Source organism: Oncorhynchus mykiss, chromosome 1 (genome assembly GCF_013265735.2).
Source record: "Oncorhynchus mykiss isolate Arlee chromosome 1, USDA_OmykA_1.1, whole genome shotgun sequence".
NCBI classification, from domain to species: Eukaryota; Metazoa; Chordata; class Actinopteri; order Salmoniformes; family Salmonidae; genus Oncorhynchus; species Oncorhynchus mykiss.
In genome coordinates this window covers 43,234,768-43,255,277 of record NC_048565.1, presented here as the reverse complement: position 1 = coordinate 43,255,277, position 20,510 = coordinate 43,234,768, and the positions used below count along the sequence as shown (strand labels likewise).

The 20,510-nt window shown below is 42.0% G+C and overlaps 1 protein-coding gene across 1 annotated transcript in view; it reads right to left on the bottom strand.

Annotated features, from left to right (window-relative positions):
- Positions 1-18,786, bottom strand: part of LOC110523264 (protein arginine N-methyltransferase 8-B) — a 41,795-nt gene extending 23,009 nt beyond the window's left edge. Inside the window, exons 1-4 of the mRNA XM_021601811.2 lie at positions 17,865-18,786; positions 15,819-16,052; positions 13,838-13,993; positions 5,555-5,618 (exon numbers count right to left, since the gene is read on the bottom strand). Of these exons, the coding sequence (XP_021457486.1) occupies positions 5,555-5,618; positions 13,838-13,993; positions 15,819-16,052; positions 17,865-17,933 (523 nt within the window). The 5' untranslated portion in view covers positions 17,934-18,786. The remainder of the gene's footprint in view (positions 1-5,554; positions 5,619-13,837; positions 13,994-15,818; positions 16,053-17,864) is intronic.
- Between the last annotated feature and the right edge of the window lie 1,724 nt (positions 18,787-20,510).

Here is a 20,510-nt window from a genome sequence, read left to right as displayed (position 1 = left end):
TAGTTAGCATGCCAAAAGTTCCCGGATGTCATACTAAATAAGCCAAATTTCGAAATATACAAGCAGTGGACAGTATTGCTGTGCTTTTAGGGCCCATAATGCAATTCTTCAAGAAAATGGACATGGCTTCGTAACATTTGCAGATTTGAAGAAAGTCCAATGAGAGATGATACAAATGTAAATACAAAATGTAAATTTTAATTGCTTTAACTAATTAATACAAATGTTAAGAAAATGTTGAGCAATTAAATAAAAAAGTAATTACTTTTCAAATATATTATGTTACATGTTATGTTGGCTGATTATTTGTTAGCTACACTACTAGCCTTAAACTGCGTAGCATATCATTACAGCAGATGCTTGTATGTATGTATATTAGCTAGCTCCCTAATGTTAGGTGGATACTAATACATCAAACTTGCCAGTATATGAACTATTACATAGTTGTGTGTGGTATGTCTGTCTCGAGCCACATACAGTGCATCGCGTGCCGATGAGCCATTTAGGGTTAAACATAGGAATGGACACAAATAATGAAATATCAAATACAGATGGAGGAAAACTTTTATTGATTTGATTATTCACGTCATTCTTAGCTTAGCTAAGTGGTATAGTCGTGGTGCATTCTCAATGGACATTGCTAATGAAGTCGTAAGATGTCTAGCTAGTAATTTCTTATGCTAACAAGCTAGCATAAAGTTGCATAGCAACAGCATCAACTTCCAGTAGACATGCGCTAGTACTCTCAACTGAAAGGATACCGTTCGTTTACAGTATACAAAAATTAACTAATAGTATATAGTATGCAGTATATACTCATTAAGTACACTACTGTTCAAAAGTTTGGGGTCACTTTGAAATGTCTTTGTTTTTGAAAGAAAAGCCATTTTTTGGTCCATTAAAATAACATAAAATTGGTCAGAAACACAGTGTAGACGTGTTGTAAATGACTATTATAGCTGGAAACGGCAGATTTTTTTATGGAATATCTACATAGGCGTACAGAGGCCCATTATCAGTAACCATCACTCCTGTGTTCCAATGGCACGTTGTGTTAGCTAATCCAAGTTTATCATTTTAAAAGGCTAATTGATCATTAGAAAACCCTTTTGCAATTATGTTAGCACAGCTGAAAACTGTTGTTCTGATTAAAGAAGCAATAAAACTGGACTTTAACTTTAGACTAGTTGAATATCTGGAGCATCAGCATTTTTGGGTTTGATTACACGCTCAAAATGGCCAGAAACAAAGACCTTTCTTCTGAAACTCGTCAGTCTATTCTTGTTCTGAGAAATGAAGGCTATTCCATGTGAAAAATTGCCAAGAAACTGAATATCTCGTACAACGCTGTGTACTACTCCCTTCACAGAACAGTGCAAACTGGCTTTAACCAGAATAGAAGTAGAGTGGGAGGCCCCGGCGCACAACTGAGCAAGATGACATGTACATTAGTGTCTAGTTTGAGAAACAGACGCGTTACAAGCCCTCAACTGGCAGCTTCAACGTTAACAGTGAAGAGGCGACTCCAGGATGCTGGCCTTCTAGGCAGAGTTGCAAAGAAAAAGCCATATCTCAGACTGGCCAATAAAAAGAAAAGATTAAGATGGGCAAAAAAACACAGACACTGGACAGAGGAACTCTGCCTAGAAGTCCAAGATCCTTCACTGTTGACGTTGAGACTTGTGTTTTGTGGGTAATATTTAATGAAGCTGCCAGTAAGGGAAGGGAGAAGCCTCAGGAGGAAGCCAGGAAGGAGGAAGAGGCCAGAAAAGCACCTGGAATGCATTTCAATTAACAGGTGTGCCTTGTTAAAAGTTAATTTGTGGATCTTTTTTCCTTCTTAATGCGTTTCAGCCAATCAGTTGTGTTGTGAAGAGGTAGGGTTGGTATGCAGAAGATAGCCCTATTTGGTAAAAGACCAAGTCCATATTATGGCAAGAACAGCTCAAATAAGCAAAGAGAAATGGCAGTCCATCACTATTTTAAGACATGAAGGTCAGTGGGCCAGCAGGAACACCCATGTGAATTGCTCCTGCAGGGGGAGCTATACCGGTCTCTTCTAAACCCTCACCCTCTATAACCCTAAACCTTAACCCTTTAACCCTTAACCCTAAACCTTAACCCTAAACCTTAACCCTAAACCTAACCCAACTCAATTTCAATGTAGGAAGTACACTGAAATTCAAATTCTGATTTTTTCTCATTGTTGGCAATGAGGAAATTTAGAATTGATATTGGAATTTCAGTTTACTTCCTGAATTGGCTGAATTGAACCAACCATAACTCTAATCCAGGGTTTTCTAAACTTGGTCCTCGGGACCCCAGGGGGTGCCGTTTTTTTTTTTTTTTTTGCCCTAGCACTACACAGCTGATTCAAATAATCAACTAATCAACAAGCTTTGATCATTTGAATCAGCTGTGTAGGAAACTCTGCTCTAACCCTTTACCCGAAACCACCTAATCATACCAGCTGACCCTTACCCTCTACCCCTAACCCTACACCCCAAATCATTCTAACACCGAGACAAACAACTCTAGCGCACTGTCCAAAATGTATCGCAACAGTTGACAAACAGCAAAATAACCATCTGTCTTTTTTCACGTTTACCTGAAAGAATCCGTACAGTAAGTGTGCTTGTCCTTGCAAATGACATAAACACAACCTTGTTAGCTCTGATCAAAGCAACGACTCTATCGTTCTCTCATGAAAGCCTCTTACTGAAATGCAAGCCTGTCTGTTTGAATACACACAGATCTATGCAGAGCTCATTTTCTTTTCTCTGGGATAATTAATTGATTGGACATGTATAGCGATTTTGAGACACCCAAACACTTTGCAAATTAAGGGGGAAGCACACCTCATCCACCTCCAATGTGTAGCACCCACTTGGGTGATGCATGGCAACCAATTTGCACCAGAACGCTCACTACACATCATCTATCAGGTGAGGAGTGATATATGCCAATTAGGAATGAGGGGGATGATAATGTGGCAAGGTTGGGAATTTAGCCAGGACACCGGGGATGACACCCTTACTTTTATGATAAGCACCAGGGGATTTTTTTGTGACCACAGAGAGTCAGGACACCCGTTTAACATCCCATCCGAAACAGGGCACCCAACACAGGGCAATGTTCCCATCAATGCCTTGGGGTATTGGGATTGGCATTTCAACACCATTTACAGCAGCATCTGGTCTCCCATCCAGGGACTGACCAGGACCTACCCTGCTTTGTTTCAGAGGCAAGCCATCAGTGGGATACAGGGTGGTATGCTGCTGGCATAGTTACCTGTTGAAGTATCCTGTGGTTAGGAAAGCTTTTTCGGGATTATCAAGTCCCCTTTTTGTTCAAGTTGGGCTGAAGTGCTTTTGGGTACGCTTTGACTTTCTCAGTGTATTTGATGTCTGGTAGAGACCAAAATTGTGTAATGCAATAATGGCAAGGAGTTTAGTGTATAACGGGAAACTAGGTGACCCTGGCTACAGCACAGAGATTAAACATCTCTATTCTCTTTACACAACAAGCTATTTCTGTCATTCAGATCAAATCAGACTTTTGGCTACAATGATGACTTGAAGACTGGGCTCTGAAGCAAAACTCCTCCGAGACAAACAAAATGAAGTTCAAATATACTGCACCATATTGCACTGGGAATATTGTTTTAGATGCAAACATTTACCTCTTCTTGAAATTTGATTTTTTTCACATTTGAAGTCCCCTTTCCAGTCATTATGCGCCCTGTCTACACATACAGTAAGCACCACATTATAATGAATGATACTGCCACACTCGAAGGTGTTATGACTGGTTTCATAAAGATGTTATGAATGTCTTATGTATACCCCCTTTAGGTAAAGTGTTACCGATGTGTCACTCTGTTATTGGGCCGTGACGCCATTTTGTCACATACGAACACAAAAGATCTCAGACACACTTTTAGTGGTGAGCGCTCATTACGTCATATACCATATTATGGTATCCCAGTGCCACCTTTCCCTATGTAGAGCCAGCCCTTAGTGTTCTCATGTAAACCAGCTCAGCTGGAGGTTAAAGAAAACAAATCTCACTCTGGCAGAAATGAGTTGGCGACAATCGCTTTTGTCCTCCTAATGGAAGTTATTGAATACAGTTTCTCCAGGAAAGGAAGTATTTGTCAGCATGAAATTAACACTTAGCCCCCCCCCCCCCCCCCCCCCAGGATTGGTCCCAGTTTGCACTCTGTCCTTGGCTTGCCAAAAGCTTTCCAAAACACACTGGAGGTGACAAATGAGCTGGTCCACTCAATTACCCCATCCATATTTATTTAGATCTATTTTGCTGGTGCCACTTTGTTTATGCTGCTATTATTTTGTTAGGGCTTAAATCTCAATTTGGCTAAGCTGTTAGCTGTTGGCTCCCCCCCTTGGGTTTGAGCTGTGGGGGAGATATTTGTGGGCTATACTCGGCCTTGTCTCAGGATGGTAAGTTGGTGGTTGAAGATATCCCTCTAGTGGTGTGGGGGCTGTGCTTTGGCAAAGTGGGTGGGGTTATATCCTGCCTGTTTGGCCCTGTCTGGGGGTATTGTCGGACGGGGCCATAGTGTCTCCCGACCCCTCCTGTCTCAGCCTCCAGTATTGGGCTAGGGTCAGTCTGTTATCTGGAGTATTTCTCCTGTCTTATCCGGTGTCCTGTGTGAATTTAAGTATGTTCTCTCTAATTATTTCTTTCTTTCTCTCTTTCTGTCTCTCGGAGGACCTGAGCCCTACGACCAAGCCTCAGGATTACCTGGCCTGATGACTCCTTGTTGTCCCCAGTTCACCTGGTGCTCCATTTCACCTGCTGCTCCATTTTCAACTGTTCTGCCTGCAGCTATGGAACCTTGACCTGTTCACCGGACGTGCTACCTGTCCCAGACCTGCTGTTTTCAACTCTCTAGAGACACCAGGAGTGGTAGAGATACTCTGAATGATCGGCCATGAAAAGCCAACTGACATTTACTCCTGAGGCGCTGACCTGTTGCACCCTCTATAACCACAGTGATTATTATTATATGACCCTGCTGGTCATCTATGAACATTTGAACATCTTGGCCATGTTCTGTTATAGTCTCCACCCGGCACGGCCAGAAGAGGACTGGCCACCCCTCATAGCCTAGTTCCTCTCTAGGTTTCTTCCTAGGTTCTGGCCTTTCTAGGGAGTTTTTCCTAGCCACCGTGCTTCTACACCTACATTGCTTGCTGTTTGGGGTTTTAGGCTTGGTTTCTGTACAGCACTTTGTGACATCAGCTGACGTAAGAAGGGCTTTATAAATACATTTGATTTGATTTGATAGCTGAGTGACCATTTTCCATGAATGTGTTGTTGTTCCCCTGTAAAATATGACCGTACTACAGATAAGTGAGAATAGAGGTTACCTTCATATTATGTTTTAAATTAACCTATCGCACACAACTTCCCATGTTCTTGGTGTATCCTCCCCTTTCAGAGACTCTGCCACACATCCCTGTTGTACTGCATCTCTGAGGAGAATAGTGAATAGGCACAGTGAATAAGAAAGACCTTCAGCTCTTACCACTGTCCAGGTGGTTAGACTTGATGATTTTCTCAGAGTATTCCGATATACTGGAACATTCAATCTGGGGAAAAAGCAAAACATAAATAATTTCAAACATTTTGCCACTAATACCAGTGATCACCAAAATAAAGAGATGCTTGAACTCATTACGGGACTGAACAAGGCTTAAGTTATCACTGTGCATCGCACGTGGAGAATGTTTGGATCATAATGGTGGGATATGCCACTCTCTAACTATGTCCAACCAGGTGGGGTCTGAGACGGTAGTTAGCACTGGGAGACCAGAACTTGAAGTGCTCTTAAGTAAAGTTAAAGAAACAAAGAATATATCAGTCTGTCCTTTCCTGTGCCCAGCTGTCAAAGCTGCGTACTTCAGGTAATGGGCCAAGTACAGGTCACTCACAAGTCGCCTGCCCGCAGTCCTACCAATGGAAGCAGGACCCGAAGAACCTCTCACCCACTCACTCTCTCTCTCTCTCTCTCTCTCTCTCTCTCTCTCTCCCCCTTTAACACAGACACACTCACAAGGCACACTGACACGAACACACACACACAGAGCACATTAGCACAGCTTGATCTCTGCCTGCATAAAAAAAGCAGCTCACCCCATGTCAGTGGTACTCTGCCGTCCTGTCTGGATTTCACAATGGCCACACTTTAGGGGCCCGAGGCCCATAGACTGGAACCCCACCAGGAGCGCCCAACTGCGCTCACTGCACTTCCAATGTGCTTGATTTATTGAACTGACAAAAATGTAGTTTTTATACAATAAAGACGTTTTTATATAATGAAGGCTCTCCTCTATCAACTTTAGAGAATTCAATTGAAAGCCTTCACATGAATAAAGCAGGGACACAGTCATGCCGTGCACACTGGGTCCGCGGTCAAACGACCAGCCCTCATCACTGTCAAACGCTCCCTAAAACACTTCAGCAAGCAGGCCTTTCTAATTGACCTGGCCCAACTACGTCTCAGATAGAGTTCAGTGTGTCAAATCGGAGGGCCTGTTGTCCGGACCTCTGGCAGTCTCTATGGGGGTGCCAACCCCAATTCTCGGGCCGACTCTTTTCTCTGTAACAATGGATGTCACTCTTGCTGCTGGTGATTCTCTGATCCACCTCTACGCAGATGACACCATTCTGCATACTTCTGGCCCCTCTTTGGACACTGTGTTAACTAACCTCCAGACGAGCTTCAATGCCATACAACTCTCCTTCTGTGGCTGCCAACTGCTCTTAAATGCAAGTAAAACTAAATGCATGCTCTTCAACCGATCGCTGCCCACACCTGCCCGCCCGTCCAGCATCACTACTCTGGACGGTTCTGACTTAGAATATGTGGACAACTACAAATACCTAGGTGTCTGGTTAGACTGTAAACTCTCCTTCCAGACTCACATTAAGCATCTCCAATCCAAAATTCAATCTAGAATCAGCCTCCTATTTCATTTACAAAATGACACAGCTCACTGGTCACCATAGCATCACCCACCCGTAGCACACACTCCAGCATGTATATTTCACTGGTCACCCCCAAAGCCAATTCCTCATTTGGCCGCCTTACCTTCCAGTTCTCTGCTGCCAATGACTGGAACGAACTGCAAAAATCACTGAAGCTGGAGACTCATATCTCCCTCGATAACTTTAAGCGCCAGCTGTCAGAGCAGCTCACAGATCACTGCACCTGTACATAGCCCATCTGTAAATATCCCATTTAACTACCTCATCCCCATACTGTTACTTATTATATTTATTTTGCTCCTTTGCATCCCAGTATCTCTACTTGCACATTCATCTTCTGCACATCTATCACTCCAGTGTTTAATTTCCATATTGTAATTATTTCGCCACTGTGGCCTATTTATTGCCTTACCTCCCTTATCCTACCTCATTTGCACACACTGTATATAGTATTTTTCTATTGTATTATTGACTGTATGTTTGTTTATACCATGTGTAACTCTGTGTTGTTGTTTGTGACACACTGCATTGCTTTATCTAGGCCAGGTCGCAGTTGTAAATGAGAACTTGTTCTCAATTAGCTTACTTGGCTAAATAAGGTTGAAAAATAATAATAATAATTATATAGCGATCAATATTAAACCTTGAAAATGTCAGGATTCTGCAGGTATAGACTTCTACTCCCATGTACGCTAAATAACTCCCACTATGGGCTTGTATCCAGGGTAAGGTAGGTTACTTTCTAAATGTAATCTCTTACCTGTCCAAATTTTTATCAGCAACGTAACTTTGGATTACTGAAACTCAGTAATGTAATCTAATTACTTTCAGTTACTTTTTTGATTACTATCCCCTTAAGAGGCATTACAAGAAGACAAAAAGGATCCATCAAACGCATTCGGTGTGTCATCATAGTTATCTCTGACATGTGGTCAGACTCGCTCAGGTGGAACAAACTTAAACTTGTGCCTTTTTTTCAATTATGAATTGAATGTCATTGAGAAAGCAGAAAGTTGTCATAATGTACTTTTTGCAAACATCCTTTCTGAATTTAAAAGTGATCCAAGAAGTTATCATCTTGTTTTTCAAAGTATCTCTAATCTGATTACAATATTTTTGCGGGTAATGTAATTTATTACATTTTTCATCCATTTATCCATTTATTCTCTGGAAAACAGAGAGGACAGGGTGAAGCTGGCTAATGCTGGAGCCCTTGGTAATGCCGGGGTAGAAGGACCCAGCTGTGGCCTGCCTTCTCTTTGCATTGCTGTTCTGGAGCTGTCAACCTGGGCACAGCTGGACCTCTACAGCCCATTAGTAGCAGTGCCCATGGTAATCAGTCAGCTGCCAGCCTGCCACCACTGGCCACACACATCTGTTCCCCCAGGCCTGGCCTGCTGTAAAATGGCATGTAGAGGAGAGAATGTCATCGATAATGTGTTGCCTGTGAGTGTGTGTGTGTGCGCGCGTGTGTGTGTCAGCTCACACTAATTGGTACTGATTTCTCCCTTTGCCGAAGACAGTGACAGATCCAGAACCTACCTTCAGTGCCATGCCTGAGTGGGCGCTCTCACCCACAGAGATCTGAATGTCCCTCACATTGCCTCCCAGCTCCCAATGATGCCAGAAGGCATCAAACTGTCTCTCACCCACATGCAGTCACACAGCTCCTTCTCCCTGGAGACAGTCTCCAATTGTCACATAGCTACCTCTAAGGAATAAATTCCACAAGGTTGGCTTAAAGGCAGGCACATATCTGCATACAGACTGTTCAACTAAGTGCTGCACAGTATCGGTATTGGAAGAACAGTAATTTGACCAGATGATCCACACACATACACACACACACACACACACACACACACACACACACACACACACACACACACACACACACACACACACACACACACACACACACACACACACACACACACACACACACAAACACACACACACACACAGCCTCAGAACAGCCTCAATTCATCAGGTGCATGTACTCTGGTGTCAAAAACGTTCCAATGCGTTCCATTGACTCCAATGCTTCCCACAGTGGTGTCAAGTTGGCTGGATGTCCTTTGGGAAGTGGACCATTCCTGACATACAGTTCTTGACAGCAGAGTTGGAGTTCTTGACACACTCAAACCGGTGCGCCTGGCACCTACTACCATACCCCGTTCAGAGGTACTCATATCTCTTGTCTTGCCCATTCACCCTCTGAATGGCACACATACACAATGCATGTCTCAATTGTCTCAGGGGTTTAAAATTGTCTTTAACTTGTCTTCTCCCCATCTACACTGATTGAAGTGGATTCAAGGTGAAGGTGAGAAGGGATGATAACTTTCATCTGGTCAGTCTATGTCATGGAAAGAGCAGGTGTTCCTAATATTTTGTACACAGTGTAATTGCACATAGGCTAGTTGTACCACTGGGAGATTCCACGCCAGCGTAGAAACTTCCTTGGGAGGAAGGATGTTTGACATGCTTTTTACATTTGAAGAGTTTATTTCCAAAACGTTATATCGACCAAATTTTCACATTTGTGCTTTGTCATCAGAAATGATTGCTTCTGGTACCTTCATGTTGTGTAAAATATCACTGTTCTCAGACGTTTTATTCATAGATTTCAGATATGAATTATAATGATTTTCTTGCAAAATGCTATTTATTAATTATTTACCTGAAATTGAATGTTGGTATCCTATATATTTGATGCTGATATGTGGTTGTCTTACCTAGATACAGTGCCTTCAGAAAGTATTCATACCCGTTGACTTATTCCACATTTGTTGTGTTACAGCCCGAATTCAAAATGGATTAAATATTTAAAGAATTCTCACCCATCTACACACAATCCCCCATAATGACAAAGTGAAAACATGTTTTTAAAATGATTTGCAATTTTATAGAAAATGAAATACAGAAACATCTCATTTATATAAGTATTCACACCCCTGAGTCAATACACTTTTGGCAGTCTTTTTCAAGTCTTTCAAACCGATTCAAAAAAGTCAAAACTGTAACAAGGCCACTCAGGAATATTCAATGTCATCTTGCTAAGCAACTCCAGTGCATATTTGGCTTTGTGTTTAAAGTTATTGTACTGTGGAAAGGTGAATTTATCTCCCAGTATTTGTTGGGAAGCAGACTTTACATTTATTTGTATGTTTTCTTCGAGGGTTTTGCCTGTTAGCTCTATTTCATTTTTAAAATTGTTGTTATTATTATTATTTTACCCCTTTTTCTCCCCAATTTCGTGGTATCCAATTGTTGTAGTAGCTACTATCTTGTCTCATCGCTACAACTCCCGTACGGGCTCGGGAGAGACGAAGGTTGAAAGTCATGCGTCCAAGCCGCACTGCTTCTTAACACAGCGCACATCCAACCCGGAAGTCAGCCGCACCAATGCGCCAGAGGAAACACTGTGCACCTGGCCACCTTGGTTAGCGCACGCTGCAGTACAGCGCCCTTAACCACTGCGCCACCCGGGAGGCCTATTTCATTTATTTTTATCTCAAAAACTCCCTAGTCCTTGCCGATGACAAGCATACCCATAACATGATGCAGCCACCACCATGCTTGAAAGAGTGAAGAGTGGTACTCAGTGATGTGTTGTGTTGGATTTGCTTTGTATTCAGAACATAAAGTGAATTTCATGTTTTTTTACTTTAGTGCCTTATTGCAAACAAGATGCATGTTTTGGAACATTTTTATTCTGTACAGGCATCCTTCTTTTCATTCTGTAATTTATGTTAGTATTGTGGAGTAACTACAATGTTGTTGATCCATCCTCAGCTATCTCCTATCACAGCCATTAAACTCTTTAACTGCTTTAAAGTCACCATTGGCCTCATGGTGAAATCCTCTCCAACAGCTGAGTTAGGAAGGACGCCTGTATCTTTGTAGTGACTGGGTGTATTGACACACCATCCAAAGTCTAATTAATAACTTCACCATGCTCAAACGGATATTCAATGCCTGCTTTTTTACATTTTTTACCCATCTACCAATAGGTGCCCTTCTTTGCGAGGGATTGGAAAACCTCCCTGGTCTTTGTGGTGGAATCTGTGTTTGAAATGCTCTGCTCGACTGAAGGACCTTACAGAAAATTGTATGTGTGGGGTACAGAGATGAGGTAGTCATTCAAAAATTATGTTAACAGAGTGAGTCAATAAAACCTATTATGTGACTTGTTTATTTTTTATTTTTTATTTAGACTTGCCGTAACAAAGGGATTGAATGGTTATTGACTTTTTTTTTGCAAAAATGTTTAAAAACATAATTCCACTTTGACATTACGGGGTAGTGTGTGCAGGCCAGTGACACAAAATCTCAATTGAATAAAATGTCAATTCTGGCTGTTACACAAAACAAATTGGAAAAAGTCAAGGGGTGTGAATACATTCTCAAGGCACTCTACTTTCTGTAGGTACTGTAAGCCCCATTTTGATCAAGAAAAACCCTGCAAGGAATGACCATCCATGAGATCAAATCCATTGAATCCATTTACCATTCACTGTGTTGTTGGTGCTCATAAATAAATGTATCAGACCTTCAGAATTAACAGAGAGCCCACTCTGGAAATGTGATGTACTTGTGCAGCATATTGTTCCAAACAATAGCTCTTATAATGAAAAGGGCACTTCTGAGATTCATATTCATATTTGTAATGTTGAATACATTTGTGAAAATGGTTATAAACTAGACATACTCCATATGTTAGCGCACACTATAAGGGACATAACGGCAATAAGATTTTGTCTGCATAATGTACCGTTCACAGATCATAAGATCTTACACGAGGCATATACACAGTGCCTTCAGAAAGTATTCAGATCCCTTGACTTTTTCCACATTTTGTTACGTTACAGCCTTATTCTGAAATGGATTACATTGGGAAAAAATCCTCAGCAATATACACGCAACACCACATAATGACAAAACGCAAACAGGTTTTTAGAAATGTTTGCAAATGTGTTAAAAATAAAAAGCAGAAATACCTTATTTGCATAAGTATTCAGTATCCTTTGCTATGAGACTCGAAATTGAGCTCAGGCGCATCCTGTTTCCATTGATCATCCTTGAGATGTTTCTACGTCTTGATTGGAGTCCACCTGTGGTCAATTCCATTGTTTGGACATGATTCGGAAAGGCACACACCTGTCTATATAAGGTCCCACAGTTGACGGAACATGTCAGAGCAAAAACCAAACCATGAGGTCGAAGGAATGTTCCGTAGAGCTCCGAGACTGGGGAAGGTTACTGGGGAAGGGTACAGGGGAAGGGTACCAATAAATGTCTGCAGCATTGAAGCTCCCCAAGAACACAGTGGCTTCCATCATTCTTATATGGAAGAAGTTTGGAAACACCAAGACTCTTCCTAGAGCTGGCCGCCTGGCCAAACTGAGCAATCGGGGGAGAAGGTCCTTGGTCAGGGAGGTGACCAAGAACCCGCTGATCACTCTGACAGAGCTCTAGAGTTCCTCTGTGGAGATGGGAGAAACTTCCAGAAGGACAACAATCTCTGCAGCACTCCACCTATCAGGCCTTTATGGTCATAGAGTGGCCAGACAGAAACCATTCCTCAGCAAAATGCACATGACAGCCAACTTGGAGTTTGCCAGAAGGCACCTAAAGACTCAAGAAACTCTGAGAAACAAGATTCTCTGATCTGATGAAACCAAGATTGAACTATTTAGTCTGAATGCCAAGCGTCACGTCTGGAGGAAACCCGGCACCATCCCTACGGTGAAGCATGGTGGTGGAAGCATCATGATGTGGGGATGTTTTTCAGCGGTAGGGACTGGGAGACTAGTCAGGATGGAGGGAAAGATGAACGAAGCAAAGTACAGAGAGAACCTCAATAAAAACCTGCTCAAGAGCGCTCAGGACCTCAGACTAGGGCAAAGTTTTACCTTCCAACAGGACAACGGTTCTAAGCACACAGCAAAGACAACACAGGATTGGCTTTAGGACAAGTCTCTGAATGTCCATGAGGGGCCCAGCCAGAGCCCGTACTTGAACCTGATCTAACATCTTCGGAGAGACCTGAAAACAACTGTACAGTAACGCCCGCCATCCAACCTGGCAGAGCTTGAGAGGATTTGCAGAGAAGAATGGGAGAAACTCCCCAAATAAAGGTGTGCCAAGCTTGTAGTGTCATGCCCAAGAAGACTCAAGGCTGTAATTGCTGCCAAAGGTCTTTCAAATGTGAAAAGCATGTCAAACACCCTTCCTCCCAATGACATTTTTTGGTGATTATTGCCAGAACAATAAATATATACATGCACGCACACGCATGCGCACACGCACACACACAGTTACACAAACTGACAAAAAATCCTGTCCAAGACCAATGTACTAAATGAGAACCACAGGGGTGTCAACAAGCTACTGGCCCAAATCCAGCATGCATTTTCAGATTTGCCTAGAGTGGAAATTACTTCTGCTCCACAATGCACAACTCAGCATCTGAGAGCTCTAAAATAGAGAGAGCTTATCCAGACAACCTGCCTGACAAGCAGACAGCAAATAACCACCTGAGGTAAACCAAGTCTGCACCGTGACAAACTCATACATTCATAAACAAATATATGTACATATGCATATACACATGTAAAGATACAAGTACACAGACACACACTCGCACGCACACACACTCACGCGACGCACGCATGCACACGGTCTGGGGAGAGCAAGCGGCTTGTCAGGCTAGGCTTCACAGCATTTCCTGACGCTGTCGGTTATGATGGTTCTGCCTGATAACATTCTAGTCCGAGGCCAGACAGGGAGCAAGGAGTGAGACAGCTTCTCGTACCCCGTACACGTGCTTGGCTCCCGCCTTGGCTGCAAACATGGACAGGATGCCGGTCCCGCTGCCGACGTCAAGGACGATCTTGTCCTTGAAGGCGTGCTTGTTGTGGTACATGGCGTTCCTGTAGGTCAGCGTCCTCACTTCGTCCTTCAGCATCTCCTGTTCAGTGACAAATGATTGGTGTCAGGGTGGGAGATGTCAAAACCACTTCTAACACTGTATCCAGGTGAAAAACAAGGTGTTTTTCAATCAAAGCCATATTAACTTACCTGACAATATGAACGTAGACTGAGTGTAGTGTGAGTGGATGAAATACAGTATATTAAACATGAATCCGCCAGTCACTGTAATCCCACCGTTCCATTTCAGACACACTGGTCCACATTGAAAAACAGTGGGGGGTTACTGCATATCTCTCTTAAGTCAAATCAACCATTCTCTGTCTGTCAGGAACATTCACAGAGCAGAAAGTATAAAAACCAATCTGACCTAGTGAATTAAAAAAATGTCACAGAACAAACCCCATCTCACAGGTCTTACTTGAAACATGCTCTCTACCCTTCTGACACCCTCCTCCCATATACCCTGGAACAGTTGGACATCTCTGGGGAGGAGCTGCAGTTCTGTGAAGTGTTAGGCTGGTTGGCTGGTCTTTAGTGGAACTAGCTGGAACACAGTACATCTCTGGGGAGGAGCTGCAGTTCTGTGAAGTGTTAGGCTGGTTGGCTGGTCTTTAGTGGAACTAGCTGGAACACAGTACATCTCTGGGGAGGAGCTGCAGTTCTGTGAAGTGTTAGGCTGGTTGGCTGGTCTTTAGTGGAACTAGCTGGAACACAGTACATCTCTGGGGAGGAGCTGCAGTTCTGTGAAGTGTTAGGCTGGTTGGCTGGTCTTTAGTGGAACTAGCTGGAACACAGTACATCTCTGGGGAGGAGCTGCAGTTCTGTGAAGTGTTAGGCTGGTTGGCTGGTCTTTAGTGGAACTAGCTGGAACACAGTACATCTCTGGGGAGGAGCTGCAGTTCTGTGAAGTGGTCTAATGTGGGCTGGCCTTTAGTGGAACTAACTTTACATAGAGTCATGTAAGAACACAGTTGGTAAGAACTGAGAATATATGTACAAAGCATCTTAAAGTAGAATAATAATAATAATGATACTAATAATAATGATACTAATAATAATGATACTGATAATAATAATAATAATGATACTAATAATAATAATAATAATGACAATAATAATGATTATACTAATACTAATAATAAGAATAATAATAAGAATAATGATACTAATAATAACAATGATACTAATAATAATTATAATTTTAATGATACTACTACTACTAATAATAATACAAATATTGATACTAATACTACTACTACTACTACTAATAATAATAATAATAATTATAATGATACTACTACTACTACTACTACTAATAATAATAATAATAATAATAATAATTATGATACTACTACTAATAATAATAATGATACTAATAATACTACTAATAATACAAACTAATGATACTACTAATAATAATGATGATACTACTACTACTAATAATATACTAATAATAGTAATAATACTAATAATACGAAGAAGAATGATAATACTAATAAGAAGAAGAATGATACTAATAATAATACTACTAATGATACTAATAATTCCAATAATAATAAAAATAATAATAATAATAATGATACGAATAATACTACTACTCCTAATAATAATAATAATAATGATACTACTGCTACTACTACTAATAATAATAATGATACTAAGAATACTAATACCTACAATAATAATATGATACTAATAATAATAACAATAATAATAATGATACTAATAATAATATTAATAAAAAATAGTATGAGGGCTCATCTAAAATCAAGACCCTCCGTCTAATCTTATGCTGATCCTAGATCAGCATTACTACTTTAAGTTTGAGAAGCTTGATGCATACAGCCCCTGGGCAGCCCTACCTCATGGATTCCAAAGTGGGCGTAGGAGTCAAAGTAGTAGTCCCTGGAGGTCATCTCCTCAGGGTTGAGGAACTTGGCCATCTTCCCCCGGCCAGGGCAGCTAGGCAGGGAGGCAGCGTGGGGAGTATGGGGCGGCCGCGGGACATGGTGGACAGAGGGCACAGGCTTGGGCAGCGAGGTGGGCTGCACGCGCTGAGATTGGATGATGCGGATTGGCTGTGGCTGCTGCTGTTGCTAAGGGTTTTTAGAGAATGGTAACACACAATAAAGACATCATGGGGCCGGAGCAGATTTCTAAAAGTCAGGTCTTCTACAGAGAAACAGTGGGTGAAGGACATACTGTATGATGATAAAACTGTAAAACCCAATGAATTGATTTTGTGTTAGCACAACACTCTGCATTCTGCTCCCAATCTGCGGGAAGAACAGATCTTGCAGCAGTTTATATTCTTTGCTATTTTCCTATCTCATTTGTTCTTTCAACAGTCATTGGCTTTCCCATGGAGCAGCAGAGGTGAGTGGACCAAGCGTATTTGTCTAGAGACAACACTAACAGTATTGACAGGATGTATGTCTGTCAGTCTGTCTGAGGAAAGCAGAAGATGCAGAATTCTACACAGAAGGTGTGCCTGTAAAACTCTGATTGTCACCTGTAATGCCTGCTGGGAGTGTACAGACAGAAGCCTGTCTGATCAGCCCATAGCTCAGCGGAAGAAAAAGGATCCAGGATTTCCTTCCCTTCCCTTCCAGACATATTATCAAGAGAGGAAAAAGGGGGAAAACTCATTTGAGCATTCAACTCAACCCATGTCATCTTCTGTTCCCTGGTGCACATATATCTTAAGATTTAGATTTCACTCTCATGGCTATCAGTGATATTGATCTGGCCTTAAAGATAGTCAGTCCTTCTCCTCAGTCTTGTGCTCGGCAGCCACTCTGACTGTGCAGCTTTGTCTTTGTCCTTGTTGTGCTGAGTAATGGGGATGGTCTGTCAACAGGGGGTGGAGCAACAGGCAGCTCCAACCACTGGCTCCATTCACACAGAATAACCTGTTCTATTCACATACTGGGTAAGCAGGAAGATACATGGCAACAAACATTACTTTCACTGATGGACAAACAGGATGGGCAAAAACAGACAGAGACAAGAAAAAAAGTGTATCAAAACTATATGGGTACCACAGTCATCTTTTTTTCACCACCTATCTTCTGTTCCTCAAACTTTTACTCTCAAACATAGAATGCTACAATTCTCATGTTAACTACATCTAAAGTAAACTCCCTGCTCTGCTGTTGAGAATTGTTCTCCTCTCTCTGCTCATGCAGGGAGTAATAAAGGCCTAGTGCAGTAATTTGGTGGAATGTTTCATATGTATATAAATTCGTTTTTTATTGTGATTTATCAGGGGGTGCTGCAGCACCCTCAGCACCCCTACAAACCGCGGCTATGCGTTTCGCCGGATGGTCCACTCAGGGAGCAAGCCAAAATAGCCGTTCCAGTTTCAGGTTGCTACAGGACCAAGGACAGCGCACGAGCTATAAACGCGGGCTTGCGCCTTAAATCACGTGTCTCTGAATATTGACCTGTGACTGACCGAGTGCAACCTTTCTCTGGATTACCAACACGCCAAAATAATTAGTGGCAGACACGAGTAGGCTATCATTAGGGTAGCTCCTATTAAACAGAGTGTCACACGAATCAATTACGTTTACGGAACTCAACTAATGGTCAATTAACAGTTTGAAGTCACTGTATGCTTAGGATAAAAATATTGTATGAGTGGAGCGTGCCAATTGGTATAGACATTTTACAGGGCATAGTCTATGTTGCACAAAAGTGGACCCAAAGAGTACCAACACATAAAGTGGACCCAAAGAGTACCAACACATACATATATTGCAGAGGTACCAGCATGCACTTGTGCGCGATGTGCTTTCCATGCTTGAAATGAGAAATTAACCTGACAGTAACAGCGCAGTAGACTATTCATCACTCACGTTGTTGTGTAGCTTTGCCTATGAATTAATCGAAGATTGCACACCTACCTCAGTGCTCTCAGACTCCGCCATTTTCCCCCTGAGCAGCATACAGCGGGAGGAGTGTTTAATTCCCATAAAAGCCCAGGAGATTTGGTCTCGATAGGATGAAATTATTATTTTTGAAATGGTTTAGTCGGAGTTATTTTTGTCCACACTTTTCCTCAACTTGTAATTTACAGACACAAACAATTGCTGTGAAATTATATTTCAAAGACAAAAAAACGACATAAAGTCTCACAGGAGTAGCGACCTCTATTAGCAGATAAAAGTGTTCTGGATTCCATTGTGCAAAAGTTATATGTCTCCCATGTCGCTTTCTAGGAGATTTTCCGGAAACCTCTCATCACTTTGCAACCCTTGAGGAAAATGAATAAGGTAAACGGCGTTCCATGTTCTCCAGCGATGTAGGCTACTCTAGATCAGGTGCAACGCACACTATCAGATCACATCTAGGAGCAAGTTGTTCATTTATGGTCGGAACATTGGTGTCTAAAAATAGAGACCCATGTCCCTGTTGCTGTGATGTCTTTGAGAAAAGCAGACAACATGTTATTTCCTTAAAGCTTTGGGTTGTCTCACTCTTGATCACTCCTTACAGATGTTCGTGCCATTTTATTTTCCACGAGATTATACTGCAAGCATTGCCTATTTAAACCTATGAATAACGCAATAACTACTGTAGAAGAGTCCATTTCAGCGCAGGCAGCTCCAAAACATAGAAGGGCTCATGCTTTGCTTGATCTAATTTCCACTTTGTCGAATTGCTAGGCAGCCTCATATGGAAAGTTCAACTTTACTCTCAGCTTGAATGTGAAGATATGACAGGATGCTCAAAGCCTTGCTACTTGAAACAGAAGGCACCACCAACTCAGTGCGCGTGTGAAATCAGTGCATGCTGCTCGCGGGTTTGGTTTTTCACCTTCTCAGCTGATCCTGTCCTTTGAGATGAGTTCAAACCCCTCAGAGAGAGGATAGGTGTCTAGTCAGTGAGGTTCTCCTGCTCCCTCTCCCTCCCCACAACTGAGATTAAAAGAGACAGCATCCCTAAACCCCCCCTCCCCTGTTTGGCAAAATGATTGTGCAGACAAGTAAGGGATGACAATTTTAGCTTGCCCATGTACATTTTTTATTTAGCTACTGGACTTCTTTCATTTTTATTCAGCTATTCCATTCCTTTGCAAGTATATATTGTGGTGCTGCTCAAGACTGAGCATTCCTGTTTTTTTTGGTGTGCAATTTGACTGAGTAAAAGCTGTGTTTCTTTTCAGGCAATTACCTACCTCTGCCACCAAAACCACTCACGGCCCCTGCACACACCATGCATTGAGTACAGAAATGGTGTACTAAAGCCTGCACAAACACCCTGACACCCAGATACTGCAATTATGCATGCACACCCACACACTGGAGGTCCTTGAAAAATGTTTGACTATCGAACAGATTGGTGGGGACAGATTGTGTTCAAATGGTGGACACGCCGTTGGCTTAAGTCTTATTGCTCCTCAGATCTGCTGCTACATCAGTGTCTTGTCCATCTGACTCTCTATTTCTCTGAGCACAGTTCTCAGCAGAGGACAGACAGTCTCATTGTGTCAGCTGTCCTCCATTCTCCCCATTAGAGGCTACATTAAAAGTGATGCGCTGAAATTGCTTCAATTACCTCGTCTGCTTTCCCCTGATCTATATACCCGCCTTTTCATTAGCAAACGACTGCTACTGAAAATATCCTATCGTATCGTCTGATAAAAAAGCAAAGTAACAAGGAATGACAATGATGAAATACAATGAGTTGGAATGATTAGCCTCTTTTTTTAGTGACGCTGCTCAGAACTGTCTATTGACTCCTGCTGTTGGCTCGCAGTTACCTCTGCAGGGTGTTCTGATTGGAGAAGTGTTCCCTCCCATTTAACATTGAAACTTTTAGTCTGAAATTTAGAGCCTCCCCCTAGTCCCTAGAGATATTTCCAAAATATTCCACATTTGCGTGGTAGTCCCAGAACATTGCACTCTCACAGGAGGGAGTGGGAGTACCCATGTAGGAGAGTACAGCAGGGGGATATTTCTGTAATTCTCACTGACATTTTGTGCAAATCCACATGCTGCACGACATCAACGATTGTGGAACCCCCCCAAAAAACAATTGGCAGACAGTCACTGATTGCACCTTGCAGATCTATAGATAGATGTGTCCATTTTTTATATATTTTATTAATATTTGTATTTTTTCAAAAAATGATGCACTTTGAGATGATTCTGTATGGTGTAATACATTATTCTTGTTATTTTGTGAGTAAGCAAAACAGGTGCAGGCCTATAGTAAAGCATACATTCTATTGAACAGATATTGAAAAGGGGATTCAAATGTAGTCATTCACCTCTCTCTTGTCTCTCTCTCTCTCATCTCACTCTCTCTCTCTCGCTCTGTTTCTTTTTCTGCTCTGTTCTTCCTCTGTTTGGCTGGCTTGACCCAGGCTGGCTTTAGTCTACTCTGTTTAAACAGAGAGGATTGTGAGCGAGTTCATTCCAGCTCAGTGAACTGTGAATTGACCTACACAGCACTTCTTTGGCCTGGCACTAAGGCTATACATTTTTTAGGCCTGATAATGATATGCAACCTAATTTGGAGTTTGGTGAGATGCGATGAGATACATG